Source organism: Mauremys mutica, chromosome 2 (genome assembly GCF_020497125.1).
Source record: "Mauremys mutica isolate MM-2020 ecotype Southern chromosome 2, ASM2049712v1, whole genome shotgun sequence".
In the NCBI taxonomy this organism is placed as follows: domain Eukaryota; kingdom Metazoa; phylum Chordata; order Testudines; family Geoemydidae; genus Mauremys; species Mauremys mutica.
This window is the reverse complement of record NC_059073.1, coordinates 144,122,083-144,146,285: the sequence shown is the minus strand read 5'-3', so window position 1 is coordinate 144,146,285 and position 24,203 is coordinate 144,122,083. Positions and strand designations below refer to the sequence as shown.

Genomic DNA, 24,203 nt, shown 5'->3' with positions numbered 1-24,203 from the left:
TCTCTAAACCCCACTGCCTTTGAGAGATGCTGTTCTTTAACCTGTCACTTAGACTGGATAGTGGTATCATGGGGCTATTTCCTTTCAGGAAGGCAACCATGCATAATTGTCTACAGGAGAAAGTCGTAGACTTGCATATGGGGCAATCCTCACCCTGTGAACTTAAGAGAAAAATGTAATTTGAAAATGGAAATTTATTCTCCTACCAAGTAAGCCCTGATCAGCAGGGCTTCTGATGATGCATAATCACTCAGGACTAAGATCACTTACTTATGATAGCACCTGGTACAAGGCTGCCTTGGGGGGGGGCAAGTGTGGCAATTTGCCCCAGACCCCCGGCCCAGCAGGGGCCCCACAAGCCCTGACCCGGCGGCGGTCTGGGTCTTCGCTGGCATTTCGGCGGCAGGGGGCCCTTCAGTGCTGCTGAAGACGCAGAGCGACTGAAGGGCCCCCCGCCGCCAAAATGCTGCGGAAGACCCGGACCACCACCAGGTGAATACAAGCGCTGCAGCTCCCCCGCTTAGCCCCAGGCCCCCTGAATCCTCTGGGCGGCCCTGACCTGGTATGTGCAAACCATGTTCCAAATGCATAAAGACAGCCCATGCTACATTTAGTGATAAAGGAAGAGCCTCCCTTCTGCTGGACATGAGTAATGTAAAGCTCAAGGACCTGGGTTCCATGTCCCCGAGGTCGAAACTCTTGCAAAGCAGCAGCTGGAAGCTCTGTGTGACCCCTGCAGCTTAACTCAAGGAAAGGAAATGCATAATGGGAGAAAGCTAGTACATAAATAAGAGCAGAGGAACACAAGCTAGGGCATCATTCAAAACATCTTTGAGGAAGAGAAGCGACTCTTTTCAGGGACAAACTGCTGTAATCAGATGAGTAAATGAGATGCGAATGAGAAGCCAGTAATTCATCGCTTTCAGAAACATCAATGGGTCATGATGACAACAGCATCAAGGCCACATAGCTCTTCATATTAAAATCAGATTATTCAGAGAAGCCAAGTCTATATCAGGAGAGGGGTTCATATATGCACACTGACTTCCTGAATAATTTCTGACTGGGGTGAGGGAGATGATGTGGATACATCCCTCTGGTCTCAGCTTCTGTTCCATGTTGTTGTTACTTATGGTGGATGAACCTCAACGAGTGGGAACTAGGGTTGGATAAGACCCCACAAGTTTGGATACTTATCTGAACTCTAAGGATCATGAATCTGTAAAATTTGGATGAAAATCTCACAAGAGGAAGTTCCTACTGGGGCCCAAGCTGCAAAATTCAAATCTGGATTTCAATCCCTCTGCCTACAATTTTGGACTTTCTAGACCTAGGGTTCAGATTTATTACTTGTCAACCAAGGTTTTTGGTAGCTCGTGCTTCTAGCTGAGTTAGAAATACTGTAAAGCCAGCTTCTGCCAACTAGAATTTCTGCCCTTCTAGAAACAGAAATGCCCCAGTACAACAAAAACAGAATGGGATGTTGTCTGTAGTGTATATCTGGAGTGTGTGCATATGGAATCTGGCAGGACATGTGTGGAAGTTAACCAAACTTTTCAGAATTTAATTAATTTTCCATTCTAAAAGAGGGCTACAATCAGGGATTGATAGAGAATTCTTATTTCCCCCCAGATCCAAACCACCCTATTTTTTAATGTTGCAAAACCAAAACCCAATAATCTTGACACATCTCCAGTTTGTTGAAACCCACTACAATTGAATCTTTCTAACTGGTGCATCCCATTGGAAATAAACATCCCAATTAAAAATGTTTTTATCAGAGGTCTATAGGAACATAATCCACTGGGAAATGGTCACTTAAAAAATTGCAGGGAAAAGAGAAATGAGTCCAGTAAAACATTGACAAGTACATTGATCATGGTACTGAGTTATTGTGTCATCCAGCAATGACCCCATCAGATGACCACATGGTATCTGAGAGCTCAGAAATGGGAGCAACTAAGAACAGGAGGGGATAAGCCATCTTTCAGCTAAGCCACACACTCTTGAAAATTCAAGAACAGCGATGACACAGAGATGAAAAATGAGCTCCTGGTATCTGACTTAGAATATGAGTTACAGATTACAGCTATTACGGTTTTTCCCCCACACTCAGAGGAGAACATAACACTAAATCTGGATTTTTATTTTAGGTAAAGGAAAACTAAACAGATAATATAAAATCACCACAAAGGTGGCAGAGGGCAGCGTCTCTCTTGCTCCAAGTCCTGCCATTTTAATATCCCCTCACTGCCCTGTTCCGTAGCAGACAAGCAGGACTTCTTACATTTGGAGACATAGAACTGGAAAGGGCTTCCTGGGTTACTGAGTGCAGTCTGCTGCTGTCACAGGCAACCACTCCGACATATAATCCCTTTCATAAATTTACCAAGCTCCATTTCAACACTAGTAGGCTGTTTGCCCCCACTCCTCTGATTGGGAGGCTGTTCCAAAGTCTCTCTTCTCTGATAGTTAGAAACCTTCTAATTTCCAGCCTACATTTATTCACAATCATTTTATAAACCTTTGTTCTTGTGCCAACATTGTCCTTTAGCTCAAGTAGCTTTTCTCCCTCCCTGAGGTATCAATAGAGAGCAATCATTTCCTCTTCCAACCTGTGCTTTGCTAGGTTAAACAAAGCGTGATCATCCTAGTAACCTTTCCCTGCACCTATTCCAGATGGAAGTCGTCATTCTTGAACATGGGTGACCAAAACTGTACACACAACATTCCTGATACCAGTGTCTTGTGGAACAAATTCACTATTTACAGACACAATGCAAAGGAAAGCAGAATCACAGCTATGTCCACCAGAACTGGCCTTTTTCATTGGTGCACAGACCCAGATGGTTTAGGCTCAGTCAGAACGGCTTTGATAAAGCTTAAGCACATACTGTCCAACAGAACTTGCCAGGGCAACTATGCCTAATTGACAACACTGAATTGCTTGAGTCACCCACCAAGCTGAAGATCATTGAGGAGTAACTGTGAAACTAACATGCTCCCATTCACATACTGAACAAGTTTAGCTCTAGCTTTTTCACAACCCTTTCCTTGGGAAATACATTTCATGGAGCAGGTCCTCAAGGAATCAATTCTGAAGCACTTAGAGGAGAGGAAAGTGATCAGGAATAATTAACATGGATTCACCAAGGGTAGGTCATGCCTGACTAACCTAACTGCCTTCTATGACGAGATAACTGGCTCTGTGGATGAGGGGAAAACAGTGGATGAGTTATTCCTTGACTTTATCAAAGCTTTTGATACAGTCTCCCACAGTATTCTTGCCAGCAAGTTAAAGAAGTATGGGCTGGATGAATGGACTATAAGGTGCAATGGATCATCAGGCTCAATGGGTAGTGATCAATGGCTCCATGTCTATTTGCCTGCCGGTTTCAAGCGGAGTGCCCCAAGAGTCAGTCCTGGGGCTGGTTTTGTTCAATATCTTCATTAATGATCTGGAGGATGGCGTGGATTGCACCCTCAGCAAGTTTGTGGATTACACTAAAGTGGGAGCAGTGACAAATACGCTGGAGGGTAGGAATAGGATACAGAGGGACCTAGACAAATTGGAGGATTGGGCCAAAAGAAACCTGATGAGGTTCAACAAGGACAAGTGCAGAGTCCTGCACTTAGGACGGAAGAATCCCATGCACTGCTACAGATTAGGGACCTAGTGGCTAGGCAGCAGTTCTGCAGAAAAGGACCTAGGGGTTACAATGGGCAAGAAGCTGAATATAAGTCAACGGTGTGCCCTAGTTGCCAAGAAGGCTAACGGCATTTTGGGCTGTAGGAGCATTGTCAGCAGATCGAGGGACGTGATCATTCCCCTCTATTCGGCATTAGTGAGGCCTCATCTGGAGTACTGTGTCCAGTTTCACTATGATGCTTACCAGTTTAAAGACTTCTACAGTGTAAACCGATCTTAAGGCAAATGCGGTGAAATGATGTAAAGGGGACTTGGTGCTGTGTATCAGGAAATATTTCATCTGGAATAGTCTAGGGAAAGGATTGAGGCAGGACTGGAAAATAACACTAGATTGTTGATGTAGGCTCACCCTCCCATCATAATTGGGAAAGACTAAACACATCCTATCTAATGTGAGGTTATCCATGATACTTATTCACTTGGAACGTACCAATCTGATGCCAGGTTCCACTCGTCAGACTGCCTATAGCTTTGGAGGGTTAAAGAGTTAACAAAGCTGACTACCTTAGGATTTCTCAATGTATTTCCACCTCCCATATTCTTGGCTGAATAGCTATAAATACTTTCCCCATTCTACTGCATTACAATAGCAGTTGGGTTTCCTTTCAGCTGTATTATTGCATCTGAGGTGTAGCAGAAGGGGATTTCAGTGAGGGCCTGTAAAACAGTACTATTCTCAGCTGTCTCTCTAGCTCAAGAAGTGCCTTAAAAGTAATGGGAAACTTTTCCGTGATCTTTTACTTAGCAGAGAGTGGAGTGAGAGATTGTCGAAATTAGATGAAGTGCAGAATGGTGGAAGTTTATCCTTAGACTGTTGAAGGTGGGAGCTTATCAAGGGATTTTGAGGAACCAAATAGCCTAGTAATGAGGGTTACAAAGTGAGGACCCCTGGCTTCTTTCTGGTTCTGCAGCTGGCTTATGCTGTAGCCATAGGTAACTGAGGGCTGCTGGAAGCGGCGGCCAATAAGTCCCGCGCCGCTTCCAGCAGCTCCCATTGGCCTGGAGCAGAGAACCACGGCCAGTGGGAGCCGCGATCAGCTGGCAGGGGCGGCGCTAGACATTTCGCCGCCCCAAGCACGGCGGCATGCCGCGGGAGGTGCTCTGCCGGTCGCCAGTCCCGCGGCTCCATGCCTGCGGGAGGTCCACCGGAGCCGCCTGCCGCCCTCCCGGCGACCATCAGAACGCCCGCCGCGGCATGCCGCCCCAAGCACGCGCTTGGCGTGCTGGGGTCTGGAGCCGCCCCGTCAGCCGGACCTGCGGACGGGGCAGGTAAACAAACTGGCCCAGCACACCAGGGGCTTTCCCTACACAAATGGCGACCCCAGTTTGAGAAACACTGTTCTAAACACCCATGCTATATGTACAGCTAGTTTTGAATACTGTACACTCCTGATTATCCGAATAGCTGGAGAGGGGGGACACAGATTTTATTTGGTTAATCAGGAGCTTGGGTAATCAAAAGGACAGGAGCCATTCAGCAGCAGGGCAGCCTCCCCCACAACCGGGGGCTCTTCTTCTATCTCATAGTCTTGCCCAGGGGTCTCTACTCACTCCCATGACAGCAGGGCTGTGGAGGGCTCCCTGCCTCCCCCCTTGCAGGATCCCAGAACATCTGGATTTCAGTCAAACAGCCTTTTAGTTGGAGCCCCTTAGCTCAAGTCAGCTGGCATGGGCCAGCCATGGGTTTTTTAGTTGCAGTGTAGACATACCCCAAGATTAAAGCACATATCTAATGTCACCTTAAATATGGGAGGCAGAGAAGGCTAGTGTGGACAGAAGGTCCCTGCTTCCCTTAGAATTGGCAGTCAGTTTCCAAATTAAACTCAAATCTGCTTTTAAAGTGGCTGTCCAGAGGGAAGAAAGTCAAGAACTTAAACTAATCTTGCACTTCTTACTGATATGCTCACCTAGAAATAATTGCCCTCATTACAGGCATGTGCTGAAAGGTAGCCTGCAGTGGTGCTGCCTCAGACTTCCTACCCACGGGCTGTCTCTCTCATCAGTACCCAGTGCAGAGAGGAGAGTGGAAAGAAAACCCAAACGACTACCATAAGTAAAGCACTTGCAATCACAGCTGGAACTGAACAGTCGACGCACAGTTCATTTACTCAAACTGAACAGTGAAAATTAGAGCTACATTAATTTTAATGAGCTAGACCCCTCCAAATGCCTTGGATGGCTTTGAATATCTCAGTCAAAATGGATTATTCTTTGTAATACAAAAGCACCCAGAAGCCCCAATCAGAATTGGAGCCCTATTGTGCTTGGTGCTGAACATACGTTACAGGGCTGGTGACTTTCTGATTTAGAACGGTTTAATGTTAGTAGAGTATAAACTTTCTGATTTAGAATGGCGATGAAACTCCGTGTTCTCCATTGAAGTTTTCTTTACCAAGGTGGTTGGAAGCAGGGTTGAAACTGGGTAGTTGGAGACCTTGTTCAATTTAAGTACAAAAGGTTCCAATAATAATTCTACTAAGTGCATTTAAAACCCAGCTAAGTATCCAGGGATGGCCCACTCCTGGAATATAATTAGCAGGACTTTCCCACCCTCCAAATGGCTCTGAGTGCCATAGGATTTGTAAGATGACAGATTTGCAAATGAGAACTATGCAAATCACTTGGCTGAAAAGGTCAAGTAGGTTTCCCAGTTTTTATGGGCCAATGACTTTTCTGAGGCAGAGCAGTTTAAAAACTATCCCTCAGGGAGTTTAGAAATTGGTAATGGTCACTAAGTCAACAATTTGAAGGCAGCCCCAGTTAGGAGTCATTGACAGTTATTTCCTTTTTATAGCACTGTCTTAGGCTGTGTGAAATGATCTGTTCTCCGTTTATTTCTTGTGGACAGGTGTTTTTCTCACAAGCATGCACAGCAGCTCACTTTCCTCTTTGTCAGTCTTTGCAAAGATGCCCTGGCCTGACTACCCCACAGATAGGTCAGTATTATTTGGCTTTTATATTGTGCTTAGCATGCCCTATTAGTCAGTTACATTTGCAGACCGTCAAATGCAACACTGATTGAGTTTGATTGGGAGAAAAATATATCCCTGTCTCACGACTAGAACTTCTTTTATGAAGAATCTCCAAACCAGACAAAACCCACCTGGTTTTCAGTTAAAGCCTAAGCTTAGTCCTGGCTCAACAGGAGTTTCACCGAAGTTTACAAAACCTTTTCATGAACCTGAGCCAAGTTATTTGGTGCGACAGGGAAAATCAGCACAAAGCTAATATGCTTGAGGTTCACTTAGGTTAAAATCTGGCTATAGAGGGGCTGACAAGGCAGAATTCTTCTTCCAGGCCTGGACTCCTTTGGCAGGAAGTCTTCAGGATGCTGCTTACCACACACAGTCACTTCAGGAAACTGAATTGGCTCCTGGGGATGGTAGGTGGATAATGTGCCTACATCCAGTTGGATCATAAGTTCTATTCTTTATAAACTAATGAAAAGTGAACCCACACTGTTGGGCACTTTAGTAAACTCAGAAGTTTTGATCGGATTTCTGCAAACCACCTACTTATATTTGGGTTTTCCCTTCAACCATTCCCCAAGTTATGGCTTGAATAAGCCACAAAAGTCCAAAAGAGAACTCCAGAGAAACCATCAGCTATTACCTAAGATTTAGGACAAATTATTTGAATCTATAGAGTATTATACTGTTGCCACCCATAGCCCAAAAGTCACCCTACTCTTGCTCAAACATTAGACTACATTGACTTACAGGGTCAGTGAGTTTGGATGTATTTGCTGGGGCTTCAGATGTGTTAGGAAACTCAAATAATGCAAGTTGCACCTGGCTTTATTAAGAGCTTCATACCATTACATCCTGGACACATCTCTTTCCATATTCTGGTCCCAGAATGTCTCTCTTTCCTGAGCTGATGTGGAGAGACACTGTGTACAGTCCAAACTTTTACCCTCTCTTCCTGAGGTTTGGCTTGAACAAAGAAATCAACAAGATAAAGCTCCGCTGGAATCACTCCACAGGCTTGGCTGCTCCCTCAGGACTGAGATCCTTTCTCCGATTCCCACTCCACTTACATCTTTCTAGGGGAAGTCGCAAGTCACTCAGTGAAACACAGGGACAGACAAACACTGCTAGTCTGAGTTCATTCATCAAAAAATCATTCTCAAAGGGTCATTATTTGTTTGTATTCCTGTTTGAGTCAGCAAATCAGGGAGCTGAAACAATAGCATGTGACCAACAATACACTAAAAATGCTGAATGCCTTGTAGTAAATAATTCATAAGATGACCATGATTAGTCAAAACTGTCAAATATTTACAAATAATCAATAGGATTGGTTCACGAATGACTAATCAAAGGAAGGGCATAACTTCATAATAAATAGTCTCACTGAATAATTTAGTTATAATAAAGTTTCACAAGCAATGCTGCAATGCACAAAGCCTAAAGCGAGAGAAATAATCTACCCCACTTGCTGTTCTGCTGTATGTAGTTACTGTTTGCAGAGACTAATGTGATCTTCCTTTCCTCTCATTTACGTAGGTTCACAACAAGGTCTGCACTGCTAGTACCACACTGACCTGGTTTGCATTAAGAATTAACATCTTCAAAATTGTGCTGATTAAATGGAGATTTTTAAAAAAAATTAAAAAGGACAAGTCTGGCCCAAACCACAACCACTAAGAACTCGGGGATATTAGTAACCACAGCTGGCAGATTTCACATCCAATTCCTGCCTGATCTTCATTGAAAGAGACAAGGCTTTAAGCATGGAGCCAGAGGCAAATATAGAGTATAAACAATCTAGCGGGGAGTATTGTGAAGTAAACGTTTGCACCATTAAGACGTTAGATTCCTGATGTGATTTGTATTTTTAAAATAAAGGAGTGTCTGATATATGAACCAGGTCATGGCTTTTTAAAGGGGCAGAGGGAGAGGGGGAGATCAGGCAGAAAGAATATTAAATCCAGCAAAATGGAGATCATCCTGTATTAAATACAAACAGAATTCTAGCAGCACAAATGGGCACCTCCTACAATGCAGCCCAATTCCAAACAGCATTATTAACCAGTAGATTTTATATTTCAGAGGGTAAAGCTCTAAGAAACAGAAAGTAAAACAAACCACCAGGCAGGTACTGTGTGTTAATTCCCATAAACAACATAAAAGTTGGAAATGATTGAAAGACCTACCGAAAACAGGGTGGAATAGGCAGACAGAGCAAATTTGATGCAGTAGTAATAGAGGAGGGGATCTTTCCCCTCTGATTCTTTTGTCATCTTTACAGCTCACGCTCTTGAGTGTGTGGATTGGGCACTGTCTCCTAGTCTCAGTGGCTGGAATAAAAAAAACCCACCCTTAAACTTCAACTGCTCTCTACAACTTCCGCCTGGGAGAAACAGAAAGCAATTAGACGGGAGGCAGGAACATTAACCCTTTACTGCATTTATTGCCTAATGGAACTAGTGTGGATTTGTTTCTCAAATGAACGGGTCAAGATTCACTGCTTTTTTATTATTTCAGTGGAATATGGATATTTGTAAAATAGATGCAATCAAAAACACAGGCAGCTGCCTACCCTTTGAGCTACATTCTTTTTAAAAAATAACTGTTACAGGCAACAAATCACAGTAGGAGACACTTGTCTTGTCCTTTATGGCATAAAAAGCACCCTGCGATTCTGTGATCTCAGGGGTATTACTCACTTTCATAGAGCTCTGTTTACTTTTACAGATGTGGATATTGAAGCATCAAGAGGTTAAATGACTGCTCGAAGTCAAAGAGGGAGTCCGTGGCAGAGTTGGGAATACAAATCCAGATTTTCCACCTTCCAATACCTGCTGTGACACATCCTCTGATAGCTGACATTATCCTTACAGAGGGTGACGGGCTCAATGGTCTAAGAGTCAGCATTTTCCAATGAATGGGGTACAAGATGGGGAGGTAGAGACCAAATATAGATATTCCAGTTTTGATGAGGATTTACTATGTGTAATATCACGTATCGGGGGTAGCTGTGTTAGTCTCAGGGGCGGCCCTAGGATTTCCGCCGCCCCAAGCAGGGTGGCGCGCCGCGCGGGGAGCTCTGGCGGTCGCCGGTCCCGCGGCTCCAGTGGACCTGCTGCAGACGTGCCTGCGGAGGGTCCACTGGTCCCGCGGCTCCGGTGGACCTACCGCAGCCATGCCTGCGGATGCTCCACCAGAGCCACGGGACCAGCGGACCCTCCGCAGGCATGCCTGCGGGAGGTCCACCGGCGTCGCCTGCCGCCCTCCCCGCGGGACGCCACCCCAAGCGCGCGCTTGGTGTGCTGGGGTCTGGAGCCGGCCCTGGTTAGTCTGTATCCACAAAAACAACAAGGAGTCCGGTGGCACCTTTAAAGACTAACAGATTTATTTGGGCATAAGCTTTCGTGGGTAAAAAACCACTTCGTCAGATGCATGGAGTGAAAATTACAGATGAAGGCATTATATACTGACACTTGAAGAGAAGGGAGTTACCTCACAAGTGGAGAACCAGTGTTGACAGGGCCAATTCGATCAGGGTGGATGTAGTCCACTCCTAATAATTGATGAGGAGGTGTCAGAGGCAAAGCTGCTGCTTCAGTAAATAGTCTAATAGGGTGGGATTTTCAGAAGCACCCAGTAGAGTTTGATTTTTAAAATCAGGTGGGCTCCTGTCATGTATTTTTGAAATTCTCATTCTTAACATTCAAGATGTCATAGCCATGGAGAAAGAGAGCTCCAGCAATGACATATATGCTGAGTACTTAGCCATAGTTCACTGAACATAGAGAAGATCTGGTTTGAACAAGTCAGAGAAACTGGTCTCCTTCACCATCATGGACATTACTCAGTTGTATGTTATATTTGTAATACAGGGTATCTCCATGTGCCCTTTTATTAGATCTTTTGTCCTTATTCTGCTGTTAGCATTTTTATTATTGGCATGCATTGTGGAGACACAATAAAGTATTCATCAAAGAGCCTTCGCACCCACTGAGTTACTTCCAGTTACTGCTTGTATAGCTTCCTCTCCAGCATTTTTCTCAGTGGGTTCTATTTTGCTACTTAGTATGTGACCCTGTTCCAAGTCATCTGGTTTCAGTTATGGTAACATTTAACGATGTCTGTACTTTAATGAAGCCCATATTAAGGAGAAGACTTAACAAAAGCAGGCTCATGGGCTAGACTCTCTGGTCTAAGTCCACTTCATGCGCTAAGGCAGTGCAAAATGGACAGATTCCAGCTGTAGGTGGCCACTGGAGAATTCCTTAGTAGAGGGGAAATCTCTGCTAGCACTTGGCTTGCAGAGGCTGCTCCTGTTGTACTCACCTCTCACCTCCAGCATTCCAAATGCTAGGTAGAGAGTGGGCAGAACTCTGTGCTTTCTCCTCCACTGGTGTAAGGTCATTGAGGGACCACATGCCAGTGGCATGAAACAGAGATGCTCCTCAGCATCTCTCAATTATTCTAGGACCAGACTGTGTGGGATCAGTTACATTGTTCTGTATTCAGCCTTGGTGTGTGGAAAACGTGAGCTATGGGCTCATGACCCAGCGGATGTTAAGGCTTCCTGAAGGATACGGAAAAATTTTTATTCTGTTGGGGAAGCTGTTGCCTGTTAGCTCCCTCCAAGTGGATCTCATTTTCTTTCCTTATTCTCTGCCCTTCTCTAGTTTTTAAAGTGTATTTTATACAAATCAAGTATATTTATACGGCTATTAGCACAGTGATGGATTTTAATATGGTTATCAATGCGATGCTCCATAGCAGTGCCTCTAGCCTGAGCCTTTGTTTTGTTTTAACGAACTAACAGTAACAGCTCTGCAATGTTCTCTATATTGCTGACTTTTTTTTTTTTTAAATGAAATGCTCTGGATGCTGATGAATTTCTTTTCCTTGTTTGGTGTTCATGATTTCATCTGCCATGAAATGGGAGTGGCAGGCACTCCAGTACATTGATTCAAAAGTAGTTCTAGACTTAGCTATGTCCCCAAGCCAGCTGGATCTGGGCAACATCCAGTCATTGTCTCTAATTGTGGGCCTCTAGGGTTCATTTTTGGGTGCAGACCCTCTGTCTGGCCCCCTTCCTAGAATTGTGGAGTCCCACGGCCCAGCTGCTCTAGAAGCTGAACTCAGCTGGTCTCCTGAGCCTCCCAGTTATTATTCATGCTCTGCTACAGTCCACCTCCATGGGTACGCTGGATTATCATTTGGCTCTTCAGGGACACATGGAAGGTAAAGGAAGGCTGCACACATGAGTTATGAAACTTTAGGAAAACAGAAGCCTACATATTCTCACCCACCCTTCACCCCTTCTTGTGAGACCTTAGGCCCAGTCCATGTGTCAGGCAGATAGACCTCTCTGAAGTACTTCTCTCTGGTGGTGTTCAGCTAGTGAGAGTGAGGTGAGAGCAGGTCTTACCCTTATATAAGGTTAGGTTCCTAACCCACTGACCAGCTTCAGAGCACCAGCCAGATGGTTAAAGTCCTAGCTACACCCTCAAACTGCAAGACACGTTTTTTAAAAATGGCAGTTCCAATATCAAGGGAAAATCACATTTTGATACCAACTCATACAGACTATCAGTGTCATTGGCACATTCTTTCACTGTAGCTTCTCTAAGTACCTCTGTGAACTGTGGTTTTGTAGCAGTAGTCAGTACACTCTAAGAGGAAATTCCCCAGGATTGTTTCAGGGGTTGCATGCTGAAAAGGAATGTGGAGGAATTATTTTTCTTCTCTCACTAGCGTAGCGGTAGAAAACCAGCTCTATGAGAAGTGCTGAGCTAAACCTTGCATGGCTCAGAGGCTCTGATCCATTACCAGTCGTTTCTCCTCTAGGCTGCTGGTTTAAATCTGGCCCAGTTGAAAAGTTACTGAAAATCATAAGCCATGTGTTGGTGGGTCAATGTCATTTCCTAGTGGATAAATTCCAGATCACAAGAGCCAGAAGTGCTTCTGACACTAATTTGCTCCCTACATTGGTACCCTCAGCAGGGAGGCCAAAGACCAGGAGTCGAATTCTGAAGTAACTCATTGCCTTCAATGAGAATCACAGATGCTCACTGTTAAATTGCCACATACATATGTGAGAGCTTCCTTCTTCTGGATTAAGGGAAACAAGCACAAAAATAGACACACCACAGTGCGAGCACATGCACCTCCTTCATCACAGGCATTGGCAACTCTGAAAACAAAATGACTGCTGTCTCTGTACAGAGGAAGTTGTGAGATCTTTGAAGAGAGGCGTCACCCATTCACAGCTACATTTGCTGTGCACAGCACCTCTCTGGACCTGGCCCTGACCGAGAATGAATACTAAATTCTCTTTCAGAGGTGATCCCGCAGAGATCAGGCTTGAGATGGCTGTGCAAACTTCTGCCATCCTCCACTGCTTGTGTTGGATCTATCCTAGGGCTAAACAGAGAAGTTCAGTCTTATGAGTGTCAACAATAAATTAACTAATGTCAACTGAAATTTTTCCATACCAAAACAAATAAGTGGTGTTTGCACTAGTGGGAAATGTCTCACTATTACACCATGATAGGTGCAGTTCTGCCCAGGATAGTGTAAACACACTGGTGTTCTTACCATTGTGTCATCTAACCCTGTTTAGAGGAAGTCTAGACAATGCTGTGATAACACTGTTAGCTGGCTAACCCTAAGCTCCGGTTGTTGCTACCATCGGTGGGAGATAGCCTCAGAAATGCTAGTGTGTAAAGAAGGTTTCGAAGTCCAGAACTAACAACTGGACATATTGGTGATGAGTCATTGCAATGAAATCAACTACAGAAAACCAAGAAACTGACTCTTTTTGGCAGGATTTAAAAACAAAACAAACAAAAAAGCACAGTCATTGATCCTAGTATTTCCTTAGTCCTATTTTTGTTATTCCAAACGTACAAAACTCCAGTGCCCCTCTGAGATTTGACAGGCCAGAACAAAGAGACAGTGGGATCAATACGAACAGTCACTGTACCTTAAATTCCACACCTTTTTGCACAGAACAGTTTTCACAAGACACCCTTCACACACAGAAATTCAAACCTCTTACACTGCCCAACACATGGCATGTAGATTAGAAGTGTCTGGGGAACTTTATTTTTATTTTGTAACAGCATTTTTTTTTATTGATTTGAGGTAAGAGGTCAGGAGGTGAGACCAATAATGGGATTAACCAAACCAGCATACAATACTGAGAGGTGGGAACACAAAGATGGTAGCAAACTTTATTACTGCTTAAAACATGTTATATTGCATTATTCCGAGTCTCACAAAGGAAGCAGTGGAAGTCCTATCACTTGGAACATGTAAAACTAGAATGGGTGAAATGTAATTTATTGAACAATGCCCTCCAGTAAATGAACTACAGAAGATAAAAGCCTTACTACTACTTCCACAACTTAGATCTAATCCATTAGCTCAAGTGGTAGAAGCTAATGGTTAATGGAGGACAGACAATCCATATTTATGCAGTGTATGAGGAGCTCATTACAGAAGCCCTAAAAATACACTCTGGGGGGAATTCTGCACTAGCAGAGGGATTGACACTGACTCTAATAGAACTTTTCCATCTCTTATTTTGTATGAAATTTGCTATGCAAAACACTAGGGTCAGTGCAAGTCCATCAGGATAGGTGTTTGAGAGGAGAAATCAGCTAAGGACCAAATTTCTTTTTAGTTTATACCTTATAGAAAACCCATCAGCTTCAGAGGGATTGCAAGGCAGGGGGCAGTTCTGGATATATTGGAGTCTGTTTTAAACACACTTTCCAAAGTTTGGATAAGCCAGCCCGTCAGGGTCAGGAACAGTTGTCGATGTCACGTTACTGACAAGAGCAATAACAACGCATCAGCAACAAGCGATGCATTATACGCTCCACTCACCATGAACTGAACAGTTGCCCATAAGAAAGCGGGTCCCACAAGTCAACACAGCCTGCAAAGATGCACAGTAAGTAGCAACACTGCAACATGCTCCTTTCTACTTCACTTCATTTTGATCCTTTTAAGTAAATAATGTCAAAAAGATTCACAGCTGTATGATTTGATTGAGTAATTTTGAGATGCTGCTGCTGACACCTCATGGGGGTGTTCAAATGAAGCAGAGCATGATGGCTGGGACTGCATTCTGGGAGCCTTTAATAATGCATTCCTGAGATGTTTTTGAAGGCACAAGGCCACAGCAGTTCTGTTTGTGCAGCTGTGTTCCTAACCAGTATCACTGACTTTTTAAAAAAGATTGTTTAGAACATAATTGGGAGTATGTGCAATAATGACAGGCCTCTGCCAGAGAAAGAAGAGCCTAGACACACGTGTTATTAATTGGGTTGTGAAAAGGCATTGGCTTCTGTGGAATTACTGTCTATGACCAGATTCTCTTATCTGCTCCACCAAGCAGAAGCCAGCCAAAAACAGAGCTGGATTCTAGGTGAGAAAGGAGAGGATAGTACTAGGGCCCGGAATATTACCTCTGTTTGGTACTCTGCAAAGGCAGCTTCGCTGGAGCTCTATTAAGTAAGGCCCCACAAGTATTCCGGAGGAGCAATTACTCTCTGAAACATGATCCCCTTCTGACCACGTGACTAATCAATACCGCATCACTGAACCTGGCAGGATCCCCTCCACAGCTATTACTGTGAAGCTTTGAGGCAAAGATGAGAAGGGGAAGGGACGCAGGGCCAGCAGTGTGAGGAGACAAGGTCCTTGTAAGTCTCCTAAAAATCGATTTCTAATATCGACCTAATTTCATAGTGTAGACCTGCCCTGAGATTCTCCATGGAGCTCAGGGCATCTGCTAGTTTTAGGGACACCAAAGCTATGGAGTCTCCCACACTATGCACATGCAAAAGCTATGTAGGGAAGAAAGTGGTCCTTAAGACATAGTAAGTGGTATTAGACTATCAGCCTAAGTATCAGCCTAGGATAAGACACAAATGGATAAGACACAAATGTTTATGTCTCCCTCCCCCCGCCAAGTTTATCTTCCTTACTTTCACTAGGATTTTAAATACCACTGTACCGATACTGCTGTGCCGTGCCACTGTAAAAGTGCTCGTGTAGCCGCTTTATGCCGATGGGAGAGAGCTCTTCCATCGACATAGTAAAATCCCCCAAATGAGTGGTGGTAGCCATGTTGGCCGGAGAGCGTCCCCTGCCAACATAGTGCTGTGCAGATGAGTGCTTATGACGGCAAAACTTATGTCACTCAGGGGTGTGAAAATACACTCTCCCGAGTGACATAAGTTTTGCCAACACATATGGAAGTGTAGACATGGCCTTAGTTAACACTGGTTAATTTAACATGGGTTAAAAATACATCTCTTTTCTTAGTCAAAGCAAGACCACAATGGATACTTGATCTACACGCAGGCCTCACCAACCCATGCCTTTTTTATTGGCTTACTCGTTTTGGTTGCACTGAAATTCTCTTCAGAAATACTTATATCAGTACAACCAATCCAGTTATATCAATATAAAGTGCCTTAGACCAGTATAGCTTACTCCCCTTCCTGTATTGGAATAAGAGCCTGTATATAGCGCTTCAGTGAAGATGCTACATACATCAACGGAAGAGGTTCTCCTGTTGATGTAGGTACTCCAACTCCTTAAGAGGCAGTAGCTAGGCTGATGGGAAAATTCTCCTGTTCACTTACTGTGGTCTATACCAGCGGCTAGGTTAGTTTAATTGCATTGCTCAGGAATGTGGACTTTTCACACCCTTGAGTGATGGTATTATAAAGACCTATTTTCCTGTTGTAGATCAGGCCTAAGTTATAACCACATAAACAGCTTTATTCCAGTATAACTGCATCTACCGTATGTGTTTGTACTGAATTATACTGGTATAGTTAAAGTGGTATGATGTTTGCATTTAGACGAGCCCACAGACTTATGCTGAAATAACTAAAGGTGTGAATTAATACTGATTTAGTTATTTCAGTTCCAGCTAATGTGTACACAAAAGCTTAGGGACAATCCTTGCCCCAAAGATTCTAAACAGACCAGACAGACAAGGGGTCAGGCAAATATTAACTATCTCCATTATATTAGTTGAAGCAGATTTTTTTTTAAGCCTGTATATTCAATATTCAGTTAGCCTCTCTCAAGTTCATCCTCTCAGTTTAAGTGTTAGATAAAGTACATTGGGATACCACTATTTCTTTCACATAAGGAAAAGTCTTATGGATAAACAAGCCGTGACGTGAGAGATCCGGGAAGAGAAAGTAATTGGAAAAGTTAGTCTTATTTTAAACGTTGATCTTTCAAGAGGGAATATCATTTGATTGTCTAACAAAGTGGTTTTTTTAAGTAAGCATCAGAAGCAGATCTCAGACATGCAAATATATGGCACATTTTTCATGTTATTTCCCCTTCCTTACTAGGTATGTGACTATTTTACAAAATCCAGAACAGCTTTAATTTCATGAAATTGCTAACAAGAGCTCATTACTTGGCCTTGCATAGTTGTAAAATAAATAAATAAATAAACACAAAAAAACACCAAAAAAAACAAAAACCACCTAAAGGGAAAGTGGTTTCCGGCTTGACTCATCTGACATCAGATAAGCATGTTAAGGAAATAGTCATTGGCAGAAAGAATTAATTAAAAAGAACAAGTTCTTTCCCTGATCTTTTACCCTGTGCAGACTATAGCAGTCAAATCCCACAGCAATAGCCAGATGTCAGTTTAGCTGGTATTGGAGTAATGTCTGATCAAAAATGGGACTCAGTCTCTCTGGTCTCATTTCCTTTAATCAAAACTTAGTTACTGCTTTAAATGTTGTTGTTGAGGTGGTATTTCAGCAAAGCCAATATTTCTCTTCACAGGCTAATCCCAGGCATGAACAAGAGAGAGGCATTTTGACCATGTTATGGAAAGGCTAAGAAAATACTGCCATTCAGAAAAATATACCGCATAATATTTACTTGTCCTTAAAGGGAGACTTATCAAGCCAAGTCATTTTCAGGCATTCCTGACTCGTGTTACTAACAGTTTAGATAAGGAAAATGAAGAATTCTAGAGGGTTGATTTAATTGTCCTCCATGAACTTATCTAATTTTTTTGAACCCAGTTATACTTTTGGCCTTTGCAACATGGGAATGGGAAGAGACTGTCTGGGAAGAAGTACAGCAGAAAGGGATCGAGGGGTTATAGTGGACCACAAGCTAAATATGAGTCAGTGTGATGCTGTTGCAAAAAAAAAAAAGCAAACGTGATTCTGGGATGCATTAACGGGTGTGTTGTGAGCAAGACACGAGAAGTCATTCTTCCGCTCTACTCTACGCTGGTCAGGCCTCAACTGGAGTATTGAGTCCAGTTCTGGGCACCGCATTTCAAGAAAGATGTGGAGAAATTGGACAGGGTCCAGAGAAGAGCAACAAGAATGATTAAAGGTCTAGAGAACATGACCTATGAAGGAAGGCTGAAAGAATTGGGTTTGTTTAGTTTGGAAAAGAGAAGACTGAGAGGGGACATGATAGCAGTTTTCAGGTATCTAAAAGGGTGTCATAAAGAGGAGGGAGAAAACTTGTTCATCTTAGCCTCTAAGGATAGAACAAGAAGCAATGGGCTTAAACTGCAGCAAGGGAGGTTTAGGTTGGACATTAGGAAAAAGTTCCTAACTGTCAGGGTGGTTAAACACTGGAATAAATTGCCTAGGGAGGTTGTGGAATCTCCATCTCTGGAGATATTTAAGAGTAGGTTAGATAAATGTCTATCTGGGATGGTCTAGACAGTATTTGGTCCTGCCATGAGGGCAGGGGACTGGACTCGATGACCTCTCGAGGTCCCTTCCAGTCCTAGAATCTATGAAACATCCCCTGGCGATGAGTTCCACAGGTTCACTATGTGTGAAGAAGTACTTCCTTATGTATGTACATCACTGTTTACATGATAATAGATTACGGTCTTCATTTCACTTAGCTTTGTCAGTGAAACTAGAATGATCAGTTTCATTTTAGGGACTCTTCCTTCCCCCACTGAAAACAATGATAAGTGTCCTATTGATTTTATAGAAAGCTGGATCTGGCTCTTAGGGTACGTCTATACAGCTAAAAAAGAAAAAAAGAAGACAACCTGATCTCAGAGCCCAGGTCAACTGACTCAGGCTGCGGGGCTTTGGCCGCACGGCTAAAAATAGCCATGTAGACATTTGGGCTCTGGCTGCCTGGGGTCTGAAAACTGGCAAAGGAGAGGGTCTCAGAGCCCTATACTGCTATTTTCAGCCCTGCCACTCAAGCTCAAGTCAATTCTCCCAGGCTCTGAGAGTTCCTGCAGGGTTTTTTTTTTTTTTTGGTGTGTAGATGTACCCTTAGGGCCTAACTCTGCAAACTCTCATTTATAGGAGTGGTTCCACTGAGCTCAATGAGAGTTTGAGAGAGAGTAAGAACTAGTCATGTGAGTAAGGGTTCACAGAACTGGATTTTTAGAGCTTGATCCAAATATCATTGAAGTCAATGGAAACATTCTGATTGATTTCAATGGGTTCTAGATTAGGCTCTCAATCCTACAAGTTGATGAGCAGTCTGAGCCTGATCTAGAAAAACACTTAAGAACATAAGTGGTCCCAAAATGACTTGACCTGGATTTATTTGTTGAAAATCCCTGACTCCCTGTAACAGGTTGGACTCACCACTGCCGGCCTCCTGCTGGTTTTTCTGGGAATTAGCTCTGTCCGACTCTGAAGCGCCCTTTGCAGGTGGTGTTTCACCCGTTGTTTGCTGTGCAGTTTCCTTTGAGGGCCTACATCACTCCTGGACTGCAGCATCCTCTTCAGGGCATGGGCCTTTGGCTGTGCCCCACCTCTCTTGTCTCCCGCCCTTCCGGGGGAGCCAGCAGTCCTTTGCCTGGCTTCTTGCCACAGTGGCGAACTAGAGCCTGTAGTCTAGCCAGAGCCGGTTCCAGGCACCAGCGCAGCAAGCAGGTGCTTGGGGTGGCCAATGGGAAGGGGCAGCACGTCCAGCTCTTCGGCGGCAGGTCCCTCAGTCCCTCTTGGGGAAGAATGAAGTGGCGGCGGTACAGCTGCCACTGAAGTGCTGCCGATCATGGTTAGTTTGTTTTTTTTCCACCACTTGAGGCGGTGTAGCAGGGTGGTTACCTGCTCCTGCCCTTTGGGGCTTAAAACAGCCCAGGAGAGGGCCGTGGCTGGGGCAAGAAGGGCTTAAAAGCTGCAGCTCTAAAAGCTGGGCTGATTGGGGAAGTGGCCGCAGCTGGGCCACAAAAGGCCAGGGAAGCCAGGAGCAAACAAACAGTCTCTCTCTGCCTTTAGAGGGAGAAGGGCCTGGCTGCTGGGGAGTGTACCTGGGTGCCCAAGGTGGAGCAGGGCTGGGGGAAGGCAAGAGGAGCTGGGGAGCTCTGGCCGGAAACCCCCCCTCCCAGGCTGCAGGCCTAGGGTAAGGCCAGCTGGGTACTGGGGTTGCAAATGGGCAGCCCATGGGTAGGCAGAGGCAGCAGGTCCAAACCCATTTTGCCTATGATGAGTGGCTGATACTGCAGTCTGCCCCAGTGAACGGGGGCTAGATGGAGACTGGGCAGTAGCCAAAGCTGAGGCAAAGTGGGGATAGTGGGTTGGGGGTTCCCCAGGGAGGGGAGACCCAGATTGGTGGGGGACTTCCAGGGGGCAGCACTCCAGTTAAAAGGGCACCGGGGTCCAGGGAGGGACACGGGGGCCAAGAGGACAGGTGGATCACCGGCCTGCAGAGGGCGCTCCTGGCTGGAAGTGAGCTAATTCCCGAGGACGACCAGCAGGAGGTGCCGCAGGGGTGAGTCCGCACGTCTACAGGCGGCAAAAACATTGGAGCCGGCCCTGAGTCTAGCCCCTCATTCAGGACAAGCTGCTGCAGTCTTTTGGCTCAACCCTGCACTCATGGGGAGCTGCAAATAGTCGGTCAGGCTAGCCTCTGGTTCAGAGCGGGGTGGGAAGCGAAGTCTCTCAGCCCCCGCTGCACTCAGGTTGGGCTGCAGGCAGTTAACGAGCCCAGGCTCTGGTTCAGAGTGAGGAGGGAAACAAAGTCTCTCAGCTTGGGCCTGTAGCCAAAGTCAATTACCTCAGGCTTTCCTTCAGCTAGCCTGAGGGAGGGGGAGACTGCCACCCACCCCTTGAGTTGCAGGGGGGATGCAGGCCATCCTACTCTACTGCGTCCTGGCCCAGGGCCCTAAGAGTGGCGGAGGGGTCTGCCACCGAGTCAGCGGGGATCCAAGCTGCAACACGCTGATTCACCCGCTGCCAGCGTTGCAGCCGAACAGGGATCTAGTACCCCTGGGCCACTTCCACATTCCCCCTCCAAGGGTATTGCTGGGCCAGTGAGGTAGGGTGATCTGCAGAGGCCTCAGTTGCCAGCAGAAGCTCGGCCAGGGGTTGGGCCAGCCAGTGGTCCGCACCAGCTGTCTGTCTCTTGCGGGGTCAGGTCGTCCAGGGGTCCAGGTGGTCCGGGCCAGTTGTCTGCTTCCTGTGGGGCCAGGTCATCCAGGAGTCCGGGTGGCCCGGGCCAGCTGTCTGCACTCTGCGGGCCTGCTGCTGTCTCCCAGCACGAGAGCTCAGGGAAAGCGTCTGTCCCCTCCAGTGACTGGGCCCTCACTGAGATTCCGGGTCCCAACTTTCAGCGGCGGCTCCAGGCACCAGCGCTCCAAGCGCATGCCTGGGGCGGCAAGCCGTGGGGGGCACCCTGCCGGTCCCTGCAAGGGTGGCAATCAGGCAGCCTTCGGCGGCTTGCCTGTGGGAGGTCTGCTGGTCCCACGGATTCGGTGGCAATTCGGCGGCGGGTATGCCGAAGCCAGCGGACCTCCCGCAGGCATGCCGCCGAAGTCTGCCTGACTGCTGTGCTTAGGGCAGCAAAAAAGCTAGAGCCGCCCCTGCCGACTTTATACTTCCAGCCCTGCCCCTTGGCTTCAGGGGGCAGAGCTAGGGGTAAAACTCCACCCACGAGGGGATAGAGCCACCCTCTTCCTCCGTGTCTGGGGAGGGTCAGTCCACCTCACTACACTCCCATTAAGACACTGAGTGATCATCTTATCTTTAACCAAGCCGCTTAGGCCATGTCAACACTAGCAAGCTTACGGTGGCACAGCTGTACCGATGCAGCTGTGCGGTTGTAAGATGGCTCATGTAGTTGTCCAATGCCAACTGAGAGAGCTCTCCCCTCGACATAATAAAACCACCTCCATGAGTGGCAGCAGCTAGGGCTCTTTAGCAGAAAAAGCCATAACAAGAACCAATGGCTGGACGTTGAAGCCAGACAAACCTAAATCAGAAAAAGGGCACAAATGTTCAACAGTGAGGGTGGTTTAACCATTGGAACAAACTACCAAGTGAAGTGGTGGATTCTTCATCTCTTGATGTTTATAAGGTGACTTAAAACATTGTAAGGAGTGTCATAGGTCAAATGTGAGTTCTCTGACCTTGCTCAAGACAACCCCCCATTTAGTGTTAGTGCAGGGGTTCTCAACCTTTTTCCCTCTGAGTACCCCCTCCCACAACATGCTATAAAAATTCCATGGCTCACTTGTGCCACAACTTTTTTTCCGTAGATTACGGGCCAGGGCCGGTGTTACGGGACAGCAAACAGAGCAACTGTCCAGGGCCTCGTGTCACAGGGGGACCCCTGGACTGCTGGTTGAGAACTGCTGTCTTAGGGCACAGGGCGCATTGTGCCATGTAGGGGATTGAATTAGGTATGGCATCACACCAGGTAGGTCTATGGCCCTGCTTTCTATTTCAGCTGCTACAGTTTTCCTTACTATCTCAGGAGATGCCCAGGACCCTAAAAGATAGCAGATGCTCAGGGATTACATTAGCATCCAGCTCTCGATAAGTAAATTGTTCTTTCACTAGCCAAGCTGGGTCCTCCTGGCATTTAATCAGCCACGGGAGGGAAATGTTGCCAATGTCATTAACATAGAAGCTACCTGATCCTATGGTCCTTGTGCAACACCAAATTCCTATCGACTTCAGCGAGAGGTTGGACTCACATAAGAACTACAGGACTGGACTACAAACCTCTCTCACCATTTTTTTGCCATTGGCTCAGATTAGTTTCCTTTTATTTAATAATAAAAATATGGCTCTTCTGATGTAACCAAGTTATTGTTTAAGGCAACAAATAGGACATGATCCTTCAATCCTTTCCTGCTCAAGTATCCTCATTCAGTTCAATGAGAATCTCAAACATACAGTTAATGACTTCCAGGATGGCCCATGACCAAAGACAGAACCCAAGACCTTCAGCTCCACAGCACAGGTCTCTACCACTTGAGATAAAGGAATAGCCCCATTAGTCAGTAGCAGTATGCTCTTATTGTCTTTCCCACTGGTGGACTAGGCACTAGAGGGACTCATGATGCTTTTAACCTGTGTATAACACAACGAAGGCAGGACCAGGCTCAATACAGGTAACTATAATGCAAGGAAAGCATAGTATCTCTTCCTCTTTGACCAAATGGAGCTTTTCAGGGTCTCCTCCATCTATTGCATCTTGGCATTAACCAAGATTGTATGTTTTGCATCTTTATTATGTTTGTACAGCACCTAGCACAGTGGGGCCCCGATCTTATTTAAGGCCTGTAGGGGATCTTCTATAATGCAGTAAATAAAATCGAGGAAATACATAGTTCTCCTGCTTGTCTGACTGGAAAGTTATATCAGTTGGCTATTTGAGAATATAAAGAATAAATCTTAACTAGTGGCACTTAACAAACATAAGAATGGCCCTACTGGGTCAGCCCAGTATCCTGTCTTCCGACAGTGACCAATGCCAGGTGCCCCAGAGGGAATGAACAGAACAGGGAATCATCAAGTGATCCATCCCCTGTCACTCATTCCCAGCTTCTGGCAAACAGAGGCTGGGGACACCATCCCTGCCCATCCTGGCTAACAGCCATTGATGGACCTATCCTCCATGATATACATACATGATTTTATGATTCATTAACACGTGAACCTATAAATAAAAGGCCTGATTCTAATCCCATATGCTGGTTTTACACTGGTGACTTTGACAGAGTTAATTTTGATTTTTCTGGAGTTAGTGAGAGCCCAAAATATTAAAGGCAATTAACCCCCCACCATCCCTTCCAGTTTATGTGATAATGTTGTCATCATAGTCCTCAGACAACGAAATTAGGTTAGGTCTCACGGTAACTGGGATAACTGGATTTGGTGAAACAAACAAGACTCTCTTAAGACACTATCAGAGTTTTAATTAGAGGTAATAGGCAAGTTATTCCATTATTACTGAAGAGTCAATGTATTTCATTAGCTTGCAAAGTTTGGATGAATTAATATAAAGCTTCAATATGAAAATCCAAGTCTAATTCTAATTCTGTGGATTCAGTCAGCACAGTTGATCGTATTAAATGTGAAGATGAGTGAGTACATTGCAAACTGTATAAACCCTGAGTTTTCCCTCTATTGTAATCTAAACAATCCAGTATTTAAAAGGGGTGATTCTATACAAGAGTCCCATTGTTCTGAGAGAGTGATTACATTAATAATGGTGAACGTTTCCCTTAGTTACCTACACAATAG

At 45.2% G+C, this 24,203-nt stretch overlaps 1 protein-coding gene across 3 annotated transcripts in view; it reads right to left on the bottom strand.

Annotated features, from left to right (window-relative positions):
• LOC123362904 (tetraspanin-15-like) overlaps positions 1–24,203 on the bottom strand; it is a 321,860-nt gene that overhangs the window by 205,554 nt on the left and 92,103 nt on the right. Inside the window, exon 1 of one of the 3 annotated variants that reach the window (XM_045003458.1) lies at positions 8,868–9,020. The exons of the other annotated variants lie outside the window; for them this stretch is intronic. Within the exon in view, the coding sequence (XP_044859393.1) occupies positions 8,868–8,954 (87 nt within the window). The 5' untranslated portion in view covers positions 8,955–9,020. Of the gene's footprint in view, positions 1–8,867; positions 9,021–24,203 lie in introns of those variants that run through there. 3 annotated transcript variants of the gene reach the window in all.